Raw genomic sequence first — 21302 nt, forward strand, 5'->3', positions numbered from 1 at the left:
CTGCTACAACTAGCCTTGTCAGGATTTATGCTATTTTATCACAGGAGGTGTTCATGAGCTTCTAACAGGATGGGAAAGGAAGACAAATTATTCTCTCCTTGTTGACTTAATGCTGGTGAGTCTTCCCCTTTAAGTGCAATGAAACGATAAGCAACTTTTAATGAATTATTTGGAAAACATTTCCCCCAGAGTTAAGAGACACATAAGCTCTTATCATGTCTGCTGCTAAAGACGACATGATTAATTCATTTTGTTCTCGGTGGCCCCAATTATTTCATTAATCCTTTCCTCCTCTCCTCTATCCCGATGGCTACATTAGGAGGCCCACGTTTCCTACGTGGCAACCCAAGTAAAACAATGCCGTCACTGACATCCTGATTGCTCTGTGCAGGACCGTGGGCATGTTTAGTAATAAATGATATGAAAAGGTCTTTTATTGACAAGCTGCCACGCGCTGTTTGCATTAGCGAATATGAGAAGATGATGGCTGCTACCCCTTGGTCCCCATGGTATTGGGCTCCGTGAGATAGCAGAAAACGCTTCAGTTTACTCGGAGCATTGATAACACCTCTAAATAATTAACTGAGGACTTCCTGTCTTCAATTACTTAATGCTTTTTCTTTAACATCTTGAGAGGATTATAAGCAATTTACGGATTTCACATGATGAGTGCATTTGCCACTATTCCCACCAAGCATTTACGGGGTCATGTTTCTAAAGCTTTGAGGTAATTAAAAACAAGCATGGAGACAGTGCGGCCGATGCTAGGTGCCCACTCTCCCTTCTGTCATTCGTAAGGACCTAGATTCTCAGGCTCCTGGATGACTAGAGCTATGGCTTCATCAGTGTTCGACTGTAACTTAGGGAATGCCAAGGTTTTGGAAATGATGAGAAAAGCAAAACCTTTATCTCCAGAGGGTTCAGGCAGCTCTTGGATCAAATGTTTGAGATGGAATGTGAAATAAATTTGATTATTTTAGTTAATTCCATGAACTCAATAAAATAGTCATTCTCATCATAAAATACTTCCCTACTGAATTTGATCAGTCAGCTAACCACGGAACTGAATTTTCCCTGGCAGATAAAATGTGTGAACACTACACAGATCTTGGGTTTTAGATACTCTAATGCCAGGCACCATTCCTGTCCCATAGGAACTGCATATTACGATACTGTACTTGGTAAGGTTTTGTTGAATGAAGGTTTATTTCCTTATTTAACAAAGAAATCGCTCTTTAGGGCTAGAGTGCTCAAGTGAAGTACTCTCTAAATCTGTTTAAAATGAATTCTAACAGATTATTTTTTCACTTTATAATCTTACAAAAAATAAAATTAGGTAGAAAAACTTTAAAATGTTTATCCTAATAAAAGAGGAATTCTTCCATTACGTTATGCATATAAAATCCTCTGACATGAAAATATCCATTAAAAATGATAATGAAAGGAAGAGCTGGTAGAGTGAAGGTATTTAAAGAAAAAGCTTTGCAATACTTTTATAATTAAGGAGGCTATCAATCCTGTTGGTTTGAACCTCCCAATTGAATTTGGTACGTCGGCACGTAAATTCTGGTTTTCTAAAAAATGCAAACCAGTACAGCTGGCGACAGTTCAAAGCCCTTGCTGGTTGAGTAGACGGATTCTGTAAGAAGAGAATTCTTTATCCTTGTATCCCAGTTTATTGTGAAACCTTTACTGCTACAAAGTCTTAATGGGCCTTAACTTGGCTTTCAAAACTCTGTAATTAACATTCCACGGCCATCCTCAGTCATTCTTTTGATTTCTCCCACTCCATTCTGTACGGAGTTCTGTTGGTGTATCATTACACAAGCTATTCCTTAACTTGTCAGTAGTACTGGGAGCTTCTTAAGAGCAACAATCTTATTTTGGAGCACTTAATGTACTATCTAGAACACAGCAAGCAGGCTACATGTATTTTTTTTTTTATAATGAAATGGTATTCTGATTTCCTTATAGATGGAGGCAGTGAATGCCTTGGGGACCCCGAGTAGGCCAGTTATCACCTTCATCTTTCAAATGTGGATATTAAAAACGTCCCTCATTTTATAGGGAAGTGATGAGAATCACAGGAGTCAAAATGCAAATGGTTTGTTAAAATTATAAAGCACCGTATACATGTTAAGTTTTTTTATGGAAAATAACATCATTTCAATTGCTTGTGATGATTTTCATTTTTAGTGAACTAGGATCTAAGGAACAAATCTGATCATCTAAATGGATGAGGGCTTTCTCCATCCCCATTATCCTTGGCTTAGCTCAGGATCTTCAGATCACGATCACAATGTGCTGGTCCGCAAATATTTATTAAGCACCTTCTGTAGGCTCATGACACTTTTGGAAAACAGTGGACATCTGTCCATGAGTGCTTGCTTGTGTGTCAGGGAACTGTGGAATTTATTTTTCCACCTGTGTAACAAGGCCTGTGCCTCCTCTAAGGAAAAATCAGGCATGCTTTTCCAGGCCTTTCTGCACTTCTATGTGAGTTTCGTTATCTCTGGTATCACTGCCTCCTGCAAAGTACAGGGTCTAATGGAAGGAAGGCATTCACTCAGGAGGCCTTGGAGAGAGGCTACTGGCAATAGGGAAAAAGTAAAAGCTTGTAAACTCTTCTCTGTGTTCTCAGAATCTAAACTTACACCGCTGTTTGGAATGATTCAGTAGATCTAAATAATGAGCTAAGTTACGAAATCTCTTGAAATATTCTTTTCTGTAAAATGGGGGGGGCTTCCCTGGTGGCACAGTGGTTGAGAGTCCGCCTGCCGATGCAGGGGACGCGGGTTCGTGCCCTGGTCCGGGAAGATCCCACCTGCCGCGGAGCGGCTGGGCCCGTGAGCCATGGCCGCTGAGCCTGCGCGTCCGGAGCCTGTGCTCCGCAACGGGAGAGCCCACAACAGTGAGAGGCCCGCGTATCGCAAAAAAAAAACAAACAGTAAAACGGGGGTAATAATTCTCTCTGCCCTATAGGTTTGTGATGTGGATCAAATTAGATCGTAAATGTCAAGGGCTTAGGACAGTATTTGACACATATTAAATTCACTTATTCCTCATTTATTTAGCACTTACTGAAAAGTCATGGATTGTTCTAGGTGCTAAAGATACAGTATTGAACGAGGTAGAGACAGTCTCTGCGATTCTGGAGCTTACGTTCCAGTGGAGGGGGACATAAAGAGACAAACAGAAAGCAAACACTATCAGGCAGTGAAAGGTCTGTGGTGAAAATCAAACAAGGTGATGTGATGGTGTATCAGGAAAGCTGATCTAGACTTGGTGAGTCAGAAGATGCTTCCCTTCAGAAATGACATTCAGACTAAAACATGTTAATTATTATTATAATCATCGCTAGTAATTATCTGACACTATACTATTATAGTGTACTATTATTATATTATTAAAGCTAATTATAATACCTAACGTTATAATAAGCAACAAAAATAATACAATTACTATTAATTAATGTTACTAATAATAACAACAAATTGTCATAACCAGTCAACTATCAACTATTCTGTGTATTAATTACCCACGCAGCAGACAACTGTTAGCCTCTGGCTGATTTTTCTACTGCCTTCCAGTACATTCTTGGCTATCCTAGCACCATTATCTATGAGTATATCCTTGGGGAATGAAAATGCATCTTACTGTTTGTCTGAAAAAGAAAAAAAAGAACTTAATACTGATGCAAAAACCCTACACATAATGCATATCAAAGCCAACTATAAATTATTTCTGAAGTTATCTGCTGTTGTGGCTTATTGCTGCCAGTGTGGGCTCTTCTATTAGCATGGATAAGTGGGACCTGACCATATGTCAAGAGAACGCGTCCTTTTGAAGTGACCTCATATATCAAACGCACACCCCTGGGAGGCTTTGCCCCCCTAACCACAATGACAGACTCTTCCGGTACATTTTCCTCTTTTTTTTTCACCTGTGACCGTATGCTGCCTCCTGTCAGTGGTGTCAGTGTAGATGAGACCTTTCCCAACCTGCCTGAGCTGGTACTCTTTAATGACGCCGTTTGGCTTAGGAGGGACATCCCAGCTCACATGCAGAGTCTCCGCACTGGGGGCCACGATTCTTGGCGGAGGGATGCTTTGCGGAACTCCTTGGGTTGTAGCTGCAACGACCTGAAAACACAGGAATTAAACAGCAATTTCTTGGAATAGTACACTAGGTATTCTGATCAATGAGAATGTCACTTTTGTTTTAAAATGTTGTTGTCTGGCCTGGCATATCATTAGCAGGGCTTGGAGAAGCAGTCCCTCTTTTTTTAAATTCTTTCTCTCGCATCCTATTCAAACAATGAAATCTGACCTTGAATATATCCTATAAGTCTTCGACTACCATTTATCACCACGGGTTCAACAACAATTTTGATGGCAGACTGCAGCTCTCAGTTTAAACAAGTAAAAGCTGGCTGGCAGACTGTCTTACTAGAGAACTCTTGATAACTTCCATATGGCCCATCGGTGTCTTTGCATTTTAACAGCCTGATTTTGTACATTTTAAGCACCAGTAAATTTGGAGCAAAACCCACATCTGAACTTGCTTGCATATAATACACTTTGAACAGTATAAATGGGCAGCCTTTTCTGTACTCTTCCTATGATACCCAGGATGACTTTACAGTGTCTGCACCAATGTTCTAGAAAGAAAACCAAGTGAGGAGAAAAAAAGAATCAACCAGTGATTTACTCAATATTGTCAAAATATATTTTTGGGAGAAAATTGGCTGCCTTTGTTTTCTCACAGAATGAAGTCTGATTTCACTTTTTCACCAACTGTTTTGGCATCTGGTAGGCAGGAATTCTGCTATGCAGAAAGCACGGAATGGCTCTAGGACCGTTCGGACCCTAACTTTTGATTGGGCCAATCAGCTGTCTTCTGTTTAGTGGGTGGGGCACTCAGAGATGCTTCTGGGGTCTGTTGAATAAAAAGCAGCTCACGTGAGCTACGGCTGATGTGTGTGACTGAACGTTTTACTTGGATGCTTCTCGCACAGTGTGTGAAGACGCTGCGCTTCTCAAGTTTAAACCATATGAAAACTGGGTCTCCTCTGACTAGCTTGGCATCTGTGAAATGGCTCGTTCCTTATTTTCCTCCTAACTTGTTTGACTGTTTCTTCCATTTTTCGCTTAGTAGCATCCCCAAGGGGGCTGGTCATCTGTGGTCTTCGGTTTTTGCCTCTCTCTCTCTCTTTTCCCCTTACACGACCACACTCAAACTCCCTGCTTCAACTTCCCTCATAGATCTTTCCAGAAAATTTCAGTCACTTCTTAATCCAGCTTCTGACTAGACATTTTCACTTAAAGTGCCAAATAATATCTTCTTCTGCCATTCTGCTATCTGCTCCTCCTCTTGAATATATTTTTGAAAGCTTTAAAAATGTTAATCTTATCCTTTACTTTTAACTTTTCCTCCTTCTTTTTTAAAAATTGAAGTATAGTTGATCTACAATCTTGTGTTAGTTTCAGGCATACAGCAATATGATTCAGTTATACATACATATACATATTATTTTCCAGATTCTTTTACCGTATAGATTATTATAAGATATTGAGCACAGTTCCCTGTGCTATACAGTAGGTCCTTGTTGTTTATCTGTTTTACTATATAGTCGTGTGTATATGTTAATCCCAAACTCCTATTTTATCCCTCCTCCCCACTTTCCCCTTTGGTAACCATAAATTTGTTTTCTATATCTGTGAGTCCATTTCTGTTTTATAAATAAGTTCCTTTGTATTCTTTTTTTTTAGATTCCACATAAAGTGATATCATATGATATTTGTCTTTCTCTGTCTGGCTTACTTCACTTAGTATGATAATCTCTAGGTCCATCTGTGTTGCTGCAAATGGCATTATTTCATTCTTTTTTATGGCTGAGTAATATTCCATTATATATATACTCCTCTGTTGTTTTTTGATTTGCTTGCAGAATGGCACCATGACCAACAAATTGGTCAAGCCAGATATCCTGAAAATACCCATAATACTTTCCTTTTATTCCCCTACATATAGCTGACTACTGAGTCCTGCAGTTTTTGTGCCCTGGTATCTGTTATATCTTTCTGATATTCTTCATCTGACCCCTGCTGCATGAATTCAGATCTTCATTATTTCTTGTCAAGGCTGTTGCAGAAGCCTTGGAACTATTTTATTTTCTATGTCAGGCTCCTTTGTCCTTTTCTCTGTTCTTCAAGAGCAGGCAATTTTTGCTGAAATGATATTTAAATAGAATTTCTAAGCTTTTAAACTGAGAAATAGCTTGGGAACTACTATGGATTTATAGAAGACCATCTAAAAAGAGTTGGTGGAGGAAAAGTGGATTAAGGGGATAATACTGGTTCAACTTTTTTCTTTTGATGAATGAAACATTGATATTTTAATAAATTTTTCTTGTGGTGATCTCTCCTTTCAGGAGGAAGTGTTGGTACTCAGTTGAGACACCATATGGACACCCTACTTTTTTGGCACTACAACCTGGACCTTCATATAGTCTTAACACTGGATAATTCTGTCCAGAGTTTAGACAAAGTCCTCCTACCTTGCTGCTGGTGGCACAGCCAGCAACTGTGCAAGCTTTCAGCTGGTATGAATATTCCATAAAAGGTTGAATTCCTTTCGTATCAGAGAAGCTCAACGATGTTCCTCGAAAACGTTCAATTCCATCTCGGAGAAGAATGTAGTAAATAATAGGACCTAAAAGAGGCAGAGAAAGGCCTGAATTTGAGTGTCAGACTCTTTTAACTGTTTTTAAACAAATCAGATGGCTTAGAGGTCTGAAGAAATGGGATAATATAGCATTATTTAATTTTTTTTTTTTTTTTTTTTTGCAGTACGCAGGCCTCTCACTGTTGTGGCCTCTCCCGTTGCGGAGCATAGGCTCCGGATGTGCAGGCTCAGCGGCCATGGCTCACGGGCCCAGCCACTCTGCGGCATGTGGGATCTTCCCGGACCGGGGCACAAACCTGTGTCCCCTGCATCGGCAGGCGGACTCTCAACCACTGCGCCACCAGGGAAGCCTGCATTATTTAATTTTAAATTGCTATTATTTTGCTATGTTCAAGCAGTTCTTAATTACACTCACTCTTATGGAGGAGATGGATTCTTGACATAAATAATCAGTCAGTTGTTTTTTTCCCCTCACTATCAAACATTTACTTTCAAAACTATTCTGCCTTCCCATAATATGCTTTTCTTATTTGAAAGCAGCTCAGGCATATGTTGGGATTCAAGGAAAATAATTTTTGGCTAAAAATTTGTGAGGGCTATTTCACAAAATGAATGATTGGTTGACACACATCTGAAGTTTCCTTTACCAGCAAATACTTTTTAGTGGTTAGATGCATGTCAATTAAATGTAGACTACACTAATTTCAATTTCCTTATGGATTTACGGGATTATGTTATTTGAATTTTAAAAATAGCTTAATACCATTTGATTGTATAGGCTTCTTCCAGTTGAGGACTATTACATCATCAAGATGATCCATTTTGGTCCACCTGGGGGGGTTCACTCCCTCAGGCACATCTTCTTTTGTCGTGGCCCTAACAGCCTTGCTGAATCCTCGCCCATAGCTATTCCACGCAGAAATCCTATACTCGTATGTCATGTAGGGCTCCAGGTTCACATCTGGAAAGACAGAGAATTGGACAGCGGGGTTTTAAAAAATTTTTATTTTCTTACCATCATATCGAAAATATCAAAACCTTAAACATTAAAAAATAAATGCTCAATGCACTAACCCTATTGTATATAAATAAAGCTCTAAGATCTTTACTTTCTGAGTCATAAAAATATTACAAGTGCTTATTAGATGCAGAGATATGAAATTGCACAGAACAGAATTCACCTATTTGAATAGAGAAATATGGATACATTAAAGAAATGATTGAAAAGTAAAAGCGCTAGACTAATGTACATTAGATGTTAATGCTTCCCAAGTTCTTGATCTCTTTACTTCTGTATGAGGCAGGTTTGGCAAGATTCTTTTATAGTTTTATTATTATAAATTTTACCAATTATTACATTGTCAATATTACTTAAATTATTACATGAATTATAATGTAGTTGTTATGAGATACAGGACTTGTAACTTAGCTTATCATAGTACAATTTTAATAAATAAAAATGAATTCACACTCTACTATATGTACCATGTACAGTGTACTATATATACTTCCTTCATCTTCTACCAAACCAGAACTGAAACCAAACCCCAAAACAACCAATCTAATTAAAACAACAAAACCAACCTGCTGAGATTTTTGGCCTGGCAAAACTTTTATTAGATAATCATCCACGTGATTCAACGGTGTCCCAAACATCTTAGTTCAGTTTTGAGCTTTAATAACTTTGGAAGTACAAATGCTACAAATTTACCAAAACATTCCTTGAAAGTTTAATAATTTAAATCTGCTTTCCACTTATTTAATTCTGTGAATTTCGAAGATCTACATCTGTATTTTTGTGTGGCAGTTTCTGGATGATAATCAGACAGGGGGATCAGAAGAGGTCCTCCTTGACTTCCTGGCCACCTGCTCTATCTCCATTGGATGCAGCATTAATTCTCATTCCATCCACTCGGGTTATTTGACCACATTCTCCTTACATGCATCTCCTTACAATAAAGCCTGCCCTGCCTCTTTTATAGAGTTAGTATGAAAATAAAATGCAATAAGTTATGCCGCAGAACTTCATAAAATGTAAATTGCTATACAAATGTATTTCTGTCTTCATTTTTTCCAGTAAGGGGGTACTTGCTGCTTTGTACCTGTGATGACCACCAGTGGGTCCCCAGATCCCCCTTCTTTCCTGGTCAGAGACCTCTTGGCCAGAGTCTCCATTTCCCAGTTTTCTTTGCAGTCTGGTGTGGTCACATGACTGGTCTCAACAACGGAAGGAGTGTGGAAGTGACGTGGGTAATGTGTGCATCACTTTCTGAAGAGGAAATCACTTGCCTTCTGTTAGCACTCTTACCCCTTCTGATGGGCTGGAACTAAGGATGTTGGGACAACTCAGGCTGTACCACTTGGAAGCATGATGAGGAAACCAGATCCTGAATGACCTTGTGGGGCTGAGCTGCCCAGGCCGTCCGTCCACTCACCCACAGATGGTAACTATATTTTTGAACCTCTTGCTATAGCAGATTAAACTATTCACTGCGAATAACTATTATTGTGTAGCCTTCAAGCCCATGTTGCCATTTCTAATTTCAGCTGTGGCAACTGTCCACATTTTATTCCTGTTCTTTCCTCCACTGTATTTCATTCTTCTCCTTTTTGACTCTCTCAAGTCTTAGCCTTACTTCTATATTTTCCTGTGAGGCCTGGTCTTTCAAAGATGTTCCCTGCCCATAAAAGCATTCTTTTTGCTTTACACATAAGGAATCACTTGTTGAAATTTTACCTTTCCTCAATCATCTCTCTCATTTCTCAGAGCTCTTTTTTTCTTTGCCAGAATTTCCAACTATTCTTCTTCTTTTATTTTTAACTTTTTATCTCAAAATCATTCTACATGTCACATGGGGCTAATATTCTGATAAATGAGGGTGTTGGGTTTTGGGACGGTATGTTTGCTCAATATTTACTTGTTAATTGCTGAAAGGTCCCATACATATTTGTCTCCAATCATTTTTTTAGCTAACAGAGCAATCCTTCCAAAAATGTGTATATAATTGTGTCATTCCACTGCTTAAAAAGCTTCACTAACTATCCATTCATTGCGGTATAAAGGTAAACTCTTTAGTGTGGCCTAAAAGGGCTTCATAATCGGACCCCCACTCTTTGGCCTCCCCTCCATTACTTTCTCTGTCTTATATGTGCTACATCCGTATAAAGACACTTGCTTTTCAGACCTGCTGGGCTTCCTCCTGCTTCCTGCACTTTGCATGTGCTGCTCTCTCTGCCTGGCCGACCTCCCCTTAAACTGATAGGCTCTAACTTGCCCTTCAGTTCTTTCTTTGGGCACAGTATCCTTCTTGAAGTCTTTCCAGTCTGGGTTAGGTGTCCTTGCAATAGTCTTCCAAAGCATCCTATGCTTATCTCTATCATAGAACTTACCTGCCCATCGTTTCTCATATTAGAGGTAATTATGTATTAATTTCCCTATCTCTTCATATTAGCTTCAAATCCTGATGGAATTTCCTACTAGTTTTCAAGTTATTGGTCCTCATATACTGACTGGCTATTAGTAAGGATTTAATAAATATTTTTGATAAATAAATGATTGTAAGAACAAATGAATTTTGGTCAGCACTGGTGGTTGTAGCTTTTAATTGTCAATTTTAAAAATGGTTGACTTTTCTTCTAAATTGGCCTCAGTGGAATTTGTTTGAGCATCATTTGAGTGCTTAATTTTTTTTCATGAAAAGTAAAATTTTGTTATTTTTCATATTCAATTTATAGTGTTTTCTGGTAGGCAAACCGATCTGAAATATGGATGTTAAAAGCCCCTGCAATATTATATCAGTGGGTGGAAACAGCTATTCTCTTCTGGAGAGGTCTACTGCAAATATGTCTTAAAAACCCTTCAAAATCTGGACCTTGATTACCAAGGGCAGATAAAAGCAGAGACCTGTCTTAGAAGAAAACCAAGTAATTTTGGGGTTGTTTTTTTTTTAATATTTTTGTTTTGTTTTGTTTTGCGGTACGCGGGCCTCTCACCGTTGTGGCCTCTCCCGTTGTGGAGCACAGGCTCCAGACGTAAGGCCCAGCAGCCATGGCTCACGGGCCCAGCCGCTCCGCGGCATGTGGGATCTTCCCGGACTGGGGCACGAACCCGCATCCCCTGCATCGGCAGGCGGACTCCCAACCACTGTGCCACCAGGGAAGCCCCCAAGTAATTTTTAAATGAGGGTTCATGACTTAAATCTATAACTGGGAGTGGGAAGAGATTAGTGGTCCAATTGTTTTCTATCCGAGGCTTTTCCTACCTAAAGATATTCCAATAAATATTTTTTTGTTTGCTTACAGTGTGCTAAATCTAAAAATAAGGTAAAATTAAACAGGAATGTTCTATTCACGTGGATACTTCAATCTGGTAGGAGAGACGAGACAAGTGTCCAGATGCCTATGACACATACATGGTAGAAGTGGTGAATGGCATGGCCGTGTGTCACGGGAGCACAGAGGAGAGAGGGGGCTGGACTTGGGAAGCCTAAACTGAGAACGTGAATTCTGACCTTGGCCTTGAGTGTGATGGTTAAGAAGAACATTTCAGGTGGAAGGAACTGCTTGAGGGAGGTTTGGAGCCCTCCGAAAGGAGCCCTATACCATGTGGAGTCCACTACATCCACAGCTCCTAAAGGTGACATGATTTGAACCTGACTATTACCACAAGAAGTTACTTTTACAGATCTGACCTTCAGTTTCCTCATCTGTGAAATGATCATACTTACATGATTGCTTTATGGGTAAATTAAGGTAAGGTTTAAAAATGTTTAGCACAAAGGGGGAGTGGCAGAGGGAGGGACTGGGAGTTTGGTTAGCAGATTGAAACCATTATATATAGGATGGATAAACAACAAGGTCCTACTGCATAGCACAGGGAACTATATCCAATCGCCTGTGATAAACCGTAATAGAAAAGAGTATTAAAAAATGAATGTATGGATGTATAACTGAATCACTTTTCTGTAAGCAGAAACTAACGCAACATTGTAAATCAACTGTACTTAAAAAAAAAACTGTCTAGCACGGCACTGGAACTAAGTAATACTCAGTAAACTTTATTTCTATTCCTTCCTTCCCTTCCTAATCTACTCCCTCTCATCCCAGTATCCTGCTTTACTGTTTTCCTTCTCAAGGTTTGTCATTATCACCCCCCATTGGCTGGGTAAGGCAGAGTGATGAGTCATGATGGAATACAGTGGTTTTATTGTTTATTTGACCTCAGCTGGCTTGAATTATGTCACTTAAATGCATTCCATTTTACTCTAAACAATAGGTGTGTGTACACACACACGTCTAATTTTTCAAAAAACAGAAACTTAAGCAGGGACTTAAGTAAGTGGGTGAATAATAAAAATTTAATAGATGGCAGAACTATTTTGGAGATGATCCTAAAATTTACAGCGTCTTTCACCTGACTCAGCCAAGCCTAAGAATCACTATTTTGGACTAATGCAGTAGGGGCTAAGATGGGGCTTGGAAATGACTATTTTCAATAACCATGAAGGTTCTTGTTCCCAAGATGATGGCCCTCTTGGGGAAACACCAGGCTGCAGGAGAGCACAGTCTCTGGCCCCAGACCCAAGATCAGGAAAGTGATACTGACTTCACTACGCAGTCTGTCTCCTCCTTGGAATGATGCTGCCAGGTCTTAGTGACCAGACAGGTTTCTACCTCTTTTCTGCTTGGAAGAATAACAACATTCATTCATGGCACTTATTGAAAGCCTGCATTCCAACTTTTGAGACAGAAAATTAGGCTCATTGCAAATTAACTGGATATACCATTAAAGGTCACATAACTAATTTATTTCTCTGTTCTTCATTCTCTACAGGCTTACTTTACAATAGAGTACATCCTTGTTTAAAGTTCGACTCTGAAAAACTTTAAACTACAAACTTTGACCAGATCCAGATTGTGCCTCTAACTGCCTGGTAACTCTCTGGCTCATAAGTATGATGGAATTAATTGATATGAGGTGAAGGAGGGAGTTGAGGTCAGAGTGAAATAAATCTGCGTTTTCAGCAGCTTTTCACTCCCCCTTCTAAGCCGTGGGCAGGTGGCTCCCTTTCTGTTACCTGTGAAGGAGAGTGTGTTTACACTTCCCATATGAACAGGCTCTTCAGCAGATGAGCACATTTCTTCGACTGATTCCTTCCCGATGGAATTGTGAGATTCTCTTATCACAGTACAAACGTGACTGGTAAAGTTGAAGTCACACCTGCCGCAGTGCGCTGTGGCTTCCATAGACGCCGGGCAGACAGTCCCGCAGACTTTGGTTTCCTAAGTCAAGCGGTAGAGGTGGGGCGGGGGGAAGGGAATTGAAAACGTTCATTTAGACACGTGTGGCATAGGTGTTTACAACTCTCAAATGAAATTTTCCTGTGCTTAGTTCATGAATGAACACCTCAAAATTCATAAAAAGAAATGAGGGCAGTGTGTATACTAGAAAGAGCAGTTACTTTGAAATGACACAGATCTGGATTCAAAATCCAGTTTTGCAACTTATTGGTGTTGTGACCTTGAACGAGTCTCTTATCCGCTCAAAGCCTCAGCTTCTTCTGTGAAAGAATGGAAATTCAATTTACTATGCGGGTTTGTTTGAATGACTCAAATGAGATAACGTAAATGCCTTACACTTAGTAGATATGCTATAAATAATCACAGGAGTCGTTATTTTATTATTGTTACTTTGACACTTTCCTAATGGAGTTTTAGACAAAATAAAGAATGTGAAATTTGAGAATCTGCACTTCTTGTGCTCTTGGGAAATCTGGACTAATAAGAAGTATTCTGCATCCAAGTTTTAGAAAATTTAAATATTTCCTGAACTCTCATTATAATCATTATTATTTATATTTATAAACTTTTTCTCTGGTGAATCTCTGGACATTTTATAGCTATTGATAAATACTAGTAGGCGCTAATCTCAGAAAATGAAATACTTCATCATCCCAAATTACAGGAGATATAAATAAGGCAATATTCTTCTAAGGCAAAGCTCTACTTCATCTTCCCTTTATATAGGTAGCATAACTTATTTAAAATCATTTTTGTTATTTAAAAGTGATCTACATTCAATCCGTCTCTTTACCTAAAATAAGTTAAATTATTTTCCCAACGATGATCAAAGTAAAGCTGCTTCAGAAAAATATAGCTGGATTTCCATTTAAGTATGGTGAATCGAACATGTGCATTTATCGTCATTTCCTCTTAAAGCCCAACCAAATGAAAATAAAGGAATATGGAAAGCCAAGGAAACAGGAAGGGAAGTAACACTCGTTTTTGGAAGCTAGGAAGTGGATGGATGTGGCAGAGACAAGGCTATGTGCCCAGGAGTGCCCATTTTTGCCTTTTCTCCCCTGGAACGCTAGATTTTCAAGTCCAGCTACAATAAGAAGAGCCATGTGACTAGAAATGTCTGTGCGACTGTGTACAGGAGAGATGCCTTCTGCATCCAGGGAAGACGCATACATGTGCAATCATCCACTCTCTCCCTTTTTCCACTGTGAAGCCCCACAAGATGGAAGCGACTTGGGTTCCTGAGATGTTGCATGGAGGAGATCTGCCAGTCTCACACTGGACTGTCACAAGAAAGGTTTAAAAAAATTCATTCTGTTGACCCATTCCATACATGAGTATGTCTGTTTTCACCTCAGCATAGTCCAGTGTATTCTGGCAAAAACACAAATTAGTACTTTGAAGTTGGATGTTGTCTTAACAACAATAACAAAACCCTAAAGTATGTGGCATTGGCTTAGGGTTAAGCAGGCCATGGCAAAGAAATACGTACTGGGCTTTGGGAAGCTGAGGAGGTCTGTTGTGCTACGGCTAAATATTCTGCAAACTCTGCCCTGGGATAACTGTCAAAGCAAGCCAAGTGTTCCTGAGCTCACCACTTTGGGGAAGACATCATAGCTTAGAACATGAGCAGTATGTGTGCTGTTAGAGCTGCATTTGGCCAAGGATTAGAAAAATGAGAAAAACGTAGAAAATAATTGGTGAAACTAAAAAAAAAAAAAAATAGAGAGGGTCCACTGGAAGATATAAGCCAGGAGCCAGAGTGGGAAAGCTAAACGCAATTCTGCATATTGCATAGTGAGAACCCCAGCCCTCCTTGCTACTGGATACCCCATATGGCAGCCTGGCATGTACGCCATCCCGATGTAGGATGGAGTACTAAGGATACTTCTCTGAGTATTAAAATAGTACCAATCTTAAACCATAATGGAAAAGAATATGTAAAAGAATATATATATATAACTGGATCACTTTGCTGTACAGCAGAAATTAATGCAACATTGTAAATCAACTATCCTTCAATAAAATAAATTAAAAAAACTAAAATTTTACAGGCAAAAAATAGTACCAAACAAATGAGACAATCAAAGAATAAAGCAAACAAACAATTAAAAAAAGCAACAATGGAATGAATATTTCCAGAATGATTAAAAAAAGACGTTCCACGAATGAAACAAGAGTAGGATGATATAAGTAATAATCAGCAAACAAGAAAGAGCACTTAAAAACTAAAAAATAATATGATAGCTAAAAACACCCCCACAACAAATCAATAGAAAGGTGGAAAGATGTAGTTAAGGCAATATCTCATCACATTGAAAAAGATGAGGAGTTAATCAATAGGCAAGAAACAAGAAGAAAAAATTAAAACATCAGTTTAGAAAGTCCAACACCAAAGTGATCAGTGAAAACAGACAAAAGAAGGGGCGGGGGACCTTGAAGATGGCGGAAGAGTGAGACGCGGAGATCGCCTTCCTCCCCACAGATACACCAGAAATACATCTACACGTGGAACAACTCCTATAGAACACCTACTGAAGGCTGGCAGAAGACTTCAGACTTCCCAAAAGGCAAGAAACTCCCCACGTACCTGGGTAGAGCAAAAGAAAAAAAGAAAAAACAGAGACAAAAGAATAAGGACGGCACCTGCACCAGTGGGAGGGAGCTGTGAAGGAGGAAAAGTTTCCACACACTAGGAAGCCCCTTCGCGGGCGGAGACTGCGGGAGGCGGAGGGGGGGAGCTTCGGGACCGCGGAGGAGTGCACAGCGACGGGTGCGGAGGGCAAAGGGGGGAGATTCCCGCACAGAGGATCGGTGCCGACCAGCACTCACCAGCCCGAGAGGCTTGTCTGCTCACCCGCTGGGGCGGGCGGGGGCTGGGAGCTGAGGCTCGGGTTTCGATTTCGGACGGAGCGCAGGGAGAGGACTGGGGTTGGCGGCTTGAACACAGCCTGAGGGGTTAGTGCACCACGGCTAGCCGGGAGGGAGTCCGGGGGAAAGTCTGGAGCTGCCGAAGAGGCAAGAGACTTTTTCTTCCCTCTTTGTTTCCTGGGGCGCGAGGAGAGGGGATTAAGAGCGCTGCTTAAAGGAACTCCAGAGACGGGCGCGAGCCGCGGCTAAAAGCGCGAACCCCAGAGACGGGCGGGAGACGCTAAGGCTGCTGCTGCCGCCACCAAGGGGCCTGTGTGCGAGCACAGGTCACTCTCCACACCCCTCTTCCGCGGAGCCTGTGCAGCCCGCCACTGCCAGGTTCCCGGGATCCAGGGACAACTTCCCCGGGAGAACGCACGGCAGGCCTCAGGCTGGAGCAACGTCATGCCGGCCTCTGCCGCCGCAGGCCCGCCCCGCACGCAGTGCCCCTCCCTCCCCCCCTCCACCCCCGGCCTGAGTGAGCCGGAGCCCCCGAATCAGCGGCTCCTTTAACCCCGTCCTGTCTGAGCAAAAAACAGACGCCCTCCAGCGACCTACATGCAGAGGCAGGGCCAAATCCAAAGCTGAGCTCCTGTGAGCTGTGAGAACAGAGAAGAGAAAGGGAAATCTCTCCCAGCAGCCTCAGGAGCAGTGGATTAAAGCTCCACAATCAACTTGATATACCCTGCATCTGTGGAGTACCTGAATAGACAAGGAATGATCCCAAATTGAAGAGGTGGACGTTAGGAGCGAGATCTATGATTTTTTTCCCTTTTCCTCTTTTTGTGAATGTGTACGTGTATGCTTCTGTGTGAGATCTTGTCTGTATAGTCTTACTTCCACCATTTGTCCTAGGGCTCTATCCGTCCATGGTTTTTTTTTTTTTATAATTTTTTTCTTAATAATTTTAATTGTAATAACTTTATTATACTTTACCTGCGTTCTTTCTTTCTTTCTTTCCTTCCTTCCTTCCTTCCCTCCTTTAGACAACGAATCACCCCAAATTGAGGAGGTGGTCTCTGTGAGCAAGATTTATGATTTTTCCCCCTTTACCTCTTTTTGTGAGGGTGTATGTGTATGCTTCTGTGTAAGATTTTCTCTGTATAGCTTTGCTTCCAACATTTGTCCTAAGGTTCTATCCGTCCCTTTTATATTTCTAAATATTTTTTAATTCAATAACTATATTATACTTTATTTTATTTTTACTGTATCTTCTTTCTTTCTGTCTTTTTTCCTTCTTTCCCTCCCTCCTTCCTTACTTCCTCCCTCCCTCCCTCCTTTCTTTCCTTCTTTGCTTCTTTCTTCCTTCCTTCCTTTCCTCCTTTCCTTCTTTCTTTCCTCATACTTCTACTAATTCTCTCTACTTTTTCTCCCTTTTATTCTGAGCTGTGTGGATGAAAGGCTCTTGGTGCTCCAGCCAGGAGTCAGGGCTTTGCCTCTGAGGTAGGAGAGCCAACTTCAGGACACTGGTCAACAAGAGACCTCCCAGCTCCACATAATATTAAATGGCGGAAATCTCCCAGAGACCTCCATCTTAACACCAGCACCCAGCTTCACTCAACGACCAGCAAGCCACAGTGCTGGACAACCTATGCCAAACAACTAGCAAAACAGGAACACAACCCCACCCATTAGCAGAGAGGCTGCCTAAAATCATAATAAGGCCACAGACACCCCAAAACACACCACCAGACGTGAACCTGCCCACTAGAGAGACAAGATCCAGCCTCATCCACCACAACACAGGCACTAGTCCCCTCGACCAGGAAGGCTACACAACCCACTGAAACAACCTTAGCCACTGGAGACAGACATCAAAAACAACGGGAACTACGAACCTGCAGCCGGCAAAAAGGAGACCCCAAACACAGTAAGATAAGCAAAATGAGAAGACAGAAAGACACACAGCAGATGAAGGAGCAAGATAAAAATGCACCAGACCTAACAAATGAAGAGGAAATAGGCAGTCTACCTGAAAAAGAATTCAGAATAATGATAGTAAGGATGATCCGAAATCTTGGAAATAGAATGGACAAAATGCAAGAATCAGTTAACAAGGACCTAGAAGAAATAAAGATGAAACAAGCAATGATGAACAACGCAATAAATGAAATTAAAAGTACTCTAGATGGGATCAATAGCAGAATAACTGAGGCAGAAGAACGGATAAGTGACCTGGAAGATAAAATAGTGGAAATAACTACTGCAGAGCAGAATAAAGAAAAAAGAATGAATAGAATTGAGGACAGTCTCAGAGACCTCTGGGACAACATTAAACGCACCAACATTTGAATTATAGGGGTTCCGGAAGAAGAAGAGAAAAAGAAAGGGACTGAGAAAATATTTGAAGAGATTATAGTTGAAAACTTCCCTAATATGGGAAAGGAAATAGTTAATCAAGTCCAGGAAGCACAGAGAGTCCCATACAGGATAAATACAACGAGAAATACGCCAAGACACATATTAATCAAACTGTCAAAAATTAAATACAAAGAAAGCATATTAAAAGTAGCAAGGGAAAAACAACAAATAACACACAAGGGAATCCCCATAAGGTTAACAGCTGATCTCTCAGCAGAAACCCTACAAGCCAGAAGGGAGTGGCAGGACATATTTAAAGTGATGAAGGAGGAAAAACCTGCAACCAAGACTACTCTACCCAGCAAGGATCTCATTCAGATTTGATGGAGAAATTAAAACCTTTACAAGCAAAAGCTGAGAGAGTTCAGCACCACCAAACCAGCTTTACAACAAATGCTAAAGGAACTTCTCTAGACAAGAAACACAAGAGAAGGAAAAGACCTATAATAACGAACCCAAAACAATTTAGAAAATGGGAATAGGAACATACATATCGATAATTACCTTAAATGTAAATGGACTAAATACTCCCACCAAAAGACACAGATTGGCTGAATGGATACAAAAACAAGACCGTTATATATGCTGTCTACAAGAGACCCACTTCAGACCTACAGACACATACAGACTGAAAGTAAGGGGATGGAAAAAGATATTCCATGCAAATGGAAACCAAAAGAAAGCTGGAGTAGCAATTCTCATATCAGACAAAATAGACTTTAAAATAAGGACTATTAAAAGAGACAAAGAAGGACACTACATAATGATCAAGGGATTGATCCAAGAAGAAGATAAAACAATTGTAAATATTTATGCACCCAACATAGGAGCACCTCAATACATAAGGCAAATACTAACAGCCATAAAAGGGGAGATCGACAGTAACACATTCATAGTAGAGGACTTTAACACCCCACTTTCACCCATGGACAGATCATCCAAAATGAAAATAAATAAGGAAACACAAGCTTTAAATGGTACATTAAACAACATGGACTTAATTGATATTTATAGGACACTCCATCCAAAAACAACAGAATACACATTTTTCTCAAGTGCTCATGGAACATTCTCCAGGATAGATCATATCTTGGGTCACAAATCAAGCCTTGATAAATTTAAGAAAATTGAAATTTTATCAAGTATCTTTTCTGACCACAATGCCATGAGACTAGATATCAATTACAGGAAAAGATCTGTAAAAAATACAAACACGTGGAGGCTAAACAATACACTACTTAATAATGAAGTGATCACTGAAGAAATCAAAGAGGAAATAAAAAAATACCTAGAAACAAATGACAATGGAGACACAATGACCCAAAACCTATGGGATGCAGCAAAAGCAGTTCTAAGGGGGAAGTTTATAGCAATACAAGCCCACCTTAAGAAGCAGGAAACATCTCGAATAAACAACCTAACCTTGCACCTCAAGCAATTAGAGAAAGAAGAACAAAAAAACCCCAAAGCTAGCGGAAGGAAAGAAATCATAAAAATCAGATCAGAAATAAATGAAAAAGAAATGAAGGAAACGATAGCAAAGATCAATAAAACTAAAAGCTGGTTCTTTGAGAAGATAAACAAAATAGATAAGCCACTAGCCAGACTCATCAAGAAAAAAAGGGAGAAGACTCAAATCAATAGAATTAGAAATGAAAAAGGAGAATTAACAACTGACACTGCAGAAATAAAAAAAAATCATGAGAGATTACTACAAGCAACTCTATGCCAATAAAATGGACAATCTGGAAGAAATGGACAAATTCTTAGAAATGCACAACCTGCCAAGACTGAATCAGGAAGAAATAGAAAATATGAACAGACCAATCACAAGCACTGAAATTGAAACTGTGATTAAAAATCTTCCAACAAACAAAAGCCCAGGACCAGATGGCTTCACAGGTGAATTCTATCAAACGTTTAGAGAAGAGCTAACACCTATCCTTCTCAAACTCTTCCAAAATACAGCAGAAGAAGGAACACTCCCAAATTCCTTCTACGAGGCCACCATCACCTTGATACCAAAACCAGACAAGGATGTCACAAAGAAAGAAAACTACAGGCCAATATCACTGATGAACATAGATGCAAAAATCCTCAACAAAATACTAGCAAACAGAATCCAACAGCACATTAAAAGGATCATACAGCATGATCAAGTGGGGTTTATTCCAGGAATGCAAGGATTCTTCAATATACGCAAATCTATCAATGTTAATATGTTAACCATATTAACAAATTGAAGGAGAAAAACCATATGATCATCTCAATAGATGCAGAGAAAGCTTTCGACAAAATTCAACACCCATTTATGATAAAAACCCTGCAGAAAGTAGGCATAGAGGGAACTTTCCTCAACATAATAAAGGCCATATATGACAAGCCCACAGCAAACACCATCCTCAATGGTGAAAAACTGAAAGCATTTCCACTAAGATCAGGAACAAGACAAGGTTGCCCACTCTCACCACTCTTATTCAACATAGTTTTGGAAGTTTTAGCCACAGCAATCAGAGAAGAAAAGGAAATAAAAGGAACCCAAATCGGAAAAGAAGAAGTAAAGCTGTCACTGTTTGCAGATGACATGATACTATACATAGAGAATCCTAAAGATGCTACCAGAAAACTACTAGAGCTAATCAATGAATTTGGTAAGGTAGCAGGATACAAAATTAATGCACAGAAATCTCTGGCATTCCTATATACTAATGATGAAAAATCTGAAAGTGAAATCAAGAAAACACTCCCATTTACCATTGCAACAAAAAGAATAAAATATCTAGGAATAAACCTACCTAAGGAGACAAAAGACCTGTATGCAGAAAATTATAAGACACTGATAAAAGAAATTAAAGATGATACAAATAGATGGAGAGATATACCATGTTCTTGGATGGGAAGAATCAACATTGTGAAAATGACTCTACTACCCAAAGCAATCTACAGATTTAATGCAATCCCTATCAAACTACCACTGGCATTTTTCACAGAACTAGAACAAAAAATTTCGCAATTTGTATGGAAACACAAAAGACCCTGAATAG

General features: G+C 39.9%; 1 protein-coding gene across 1 annotated transcript in view; it reads right to left on the bottom strand.

Moving 5' to 3' along the window:
- USH2A (usherin) overlaps positions 1-21302 on the bottom strand; it is a 777251-nt gene that overhangs the window by 178043 nt on the left and 577906 nt on the right. The window contains exons 51-54 of the mRNA XM_022579226.3: positions 12765-12969; positions 7451-7648; positions 6560-6714; positions 3944-4142 (exon numbers count right to left, since the gene is read on the bottom strand). Coding sequence (XP_022434934.3) covers positions 3944-4142; positions 6560-6714; positions 7451-7648; positions 12765-12969 — 757 coding nt within the window. The remainder of the gene's footprint in view (positions 1-3943; positions 4143-6559; positions 6715-7450; positions 7649-12764; positions 12970-21302) is intronic.

The sequence above is a fragment of the Delphinapterus leucas genome, chromosome 1 (genome assembly GCF_059928025.1).
Source record: "Delphinapterus leucas isolate spDelLeu-1000000601 "Yukka" chromosome 1, BTC_Dleu_Yukka2, whole genome shotgun sequence".
NCBI lineage: Eukaryota > Metazoa > Chordata > Mammalia > Artiodactyla > Monodontidae > Delphinapterus > Delphinapterus leucas.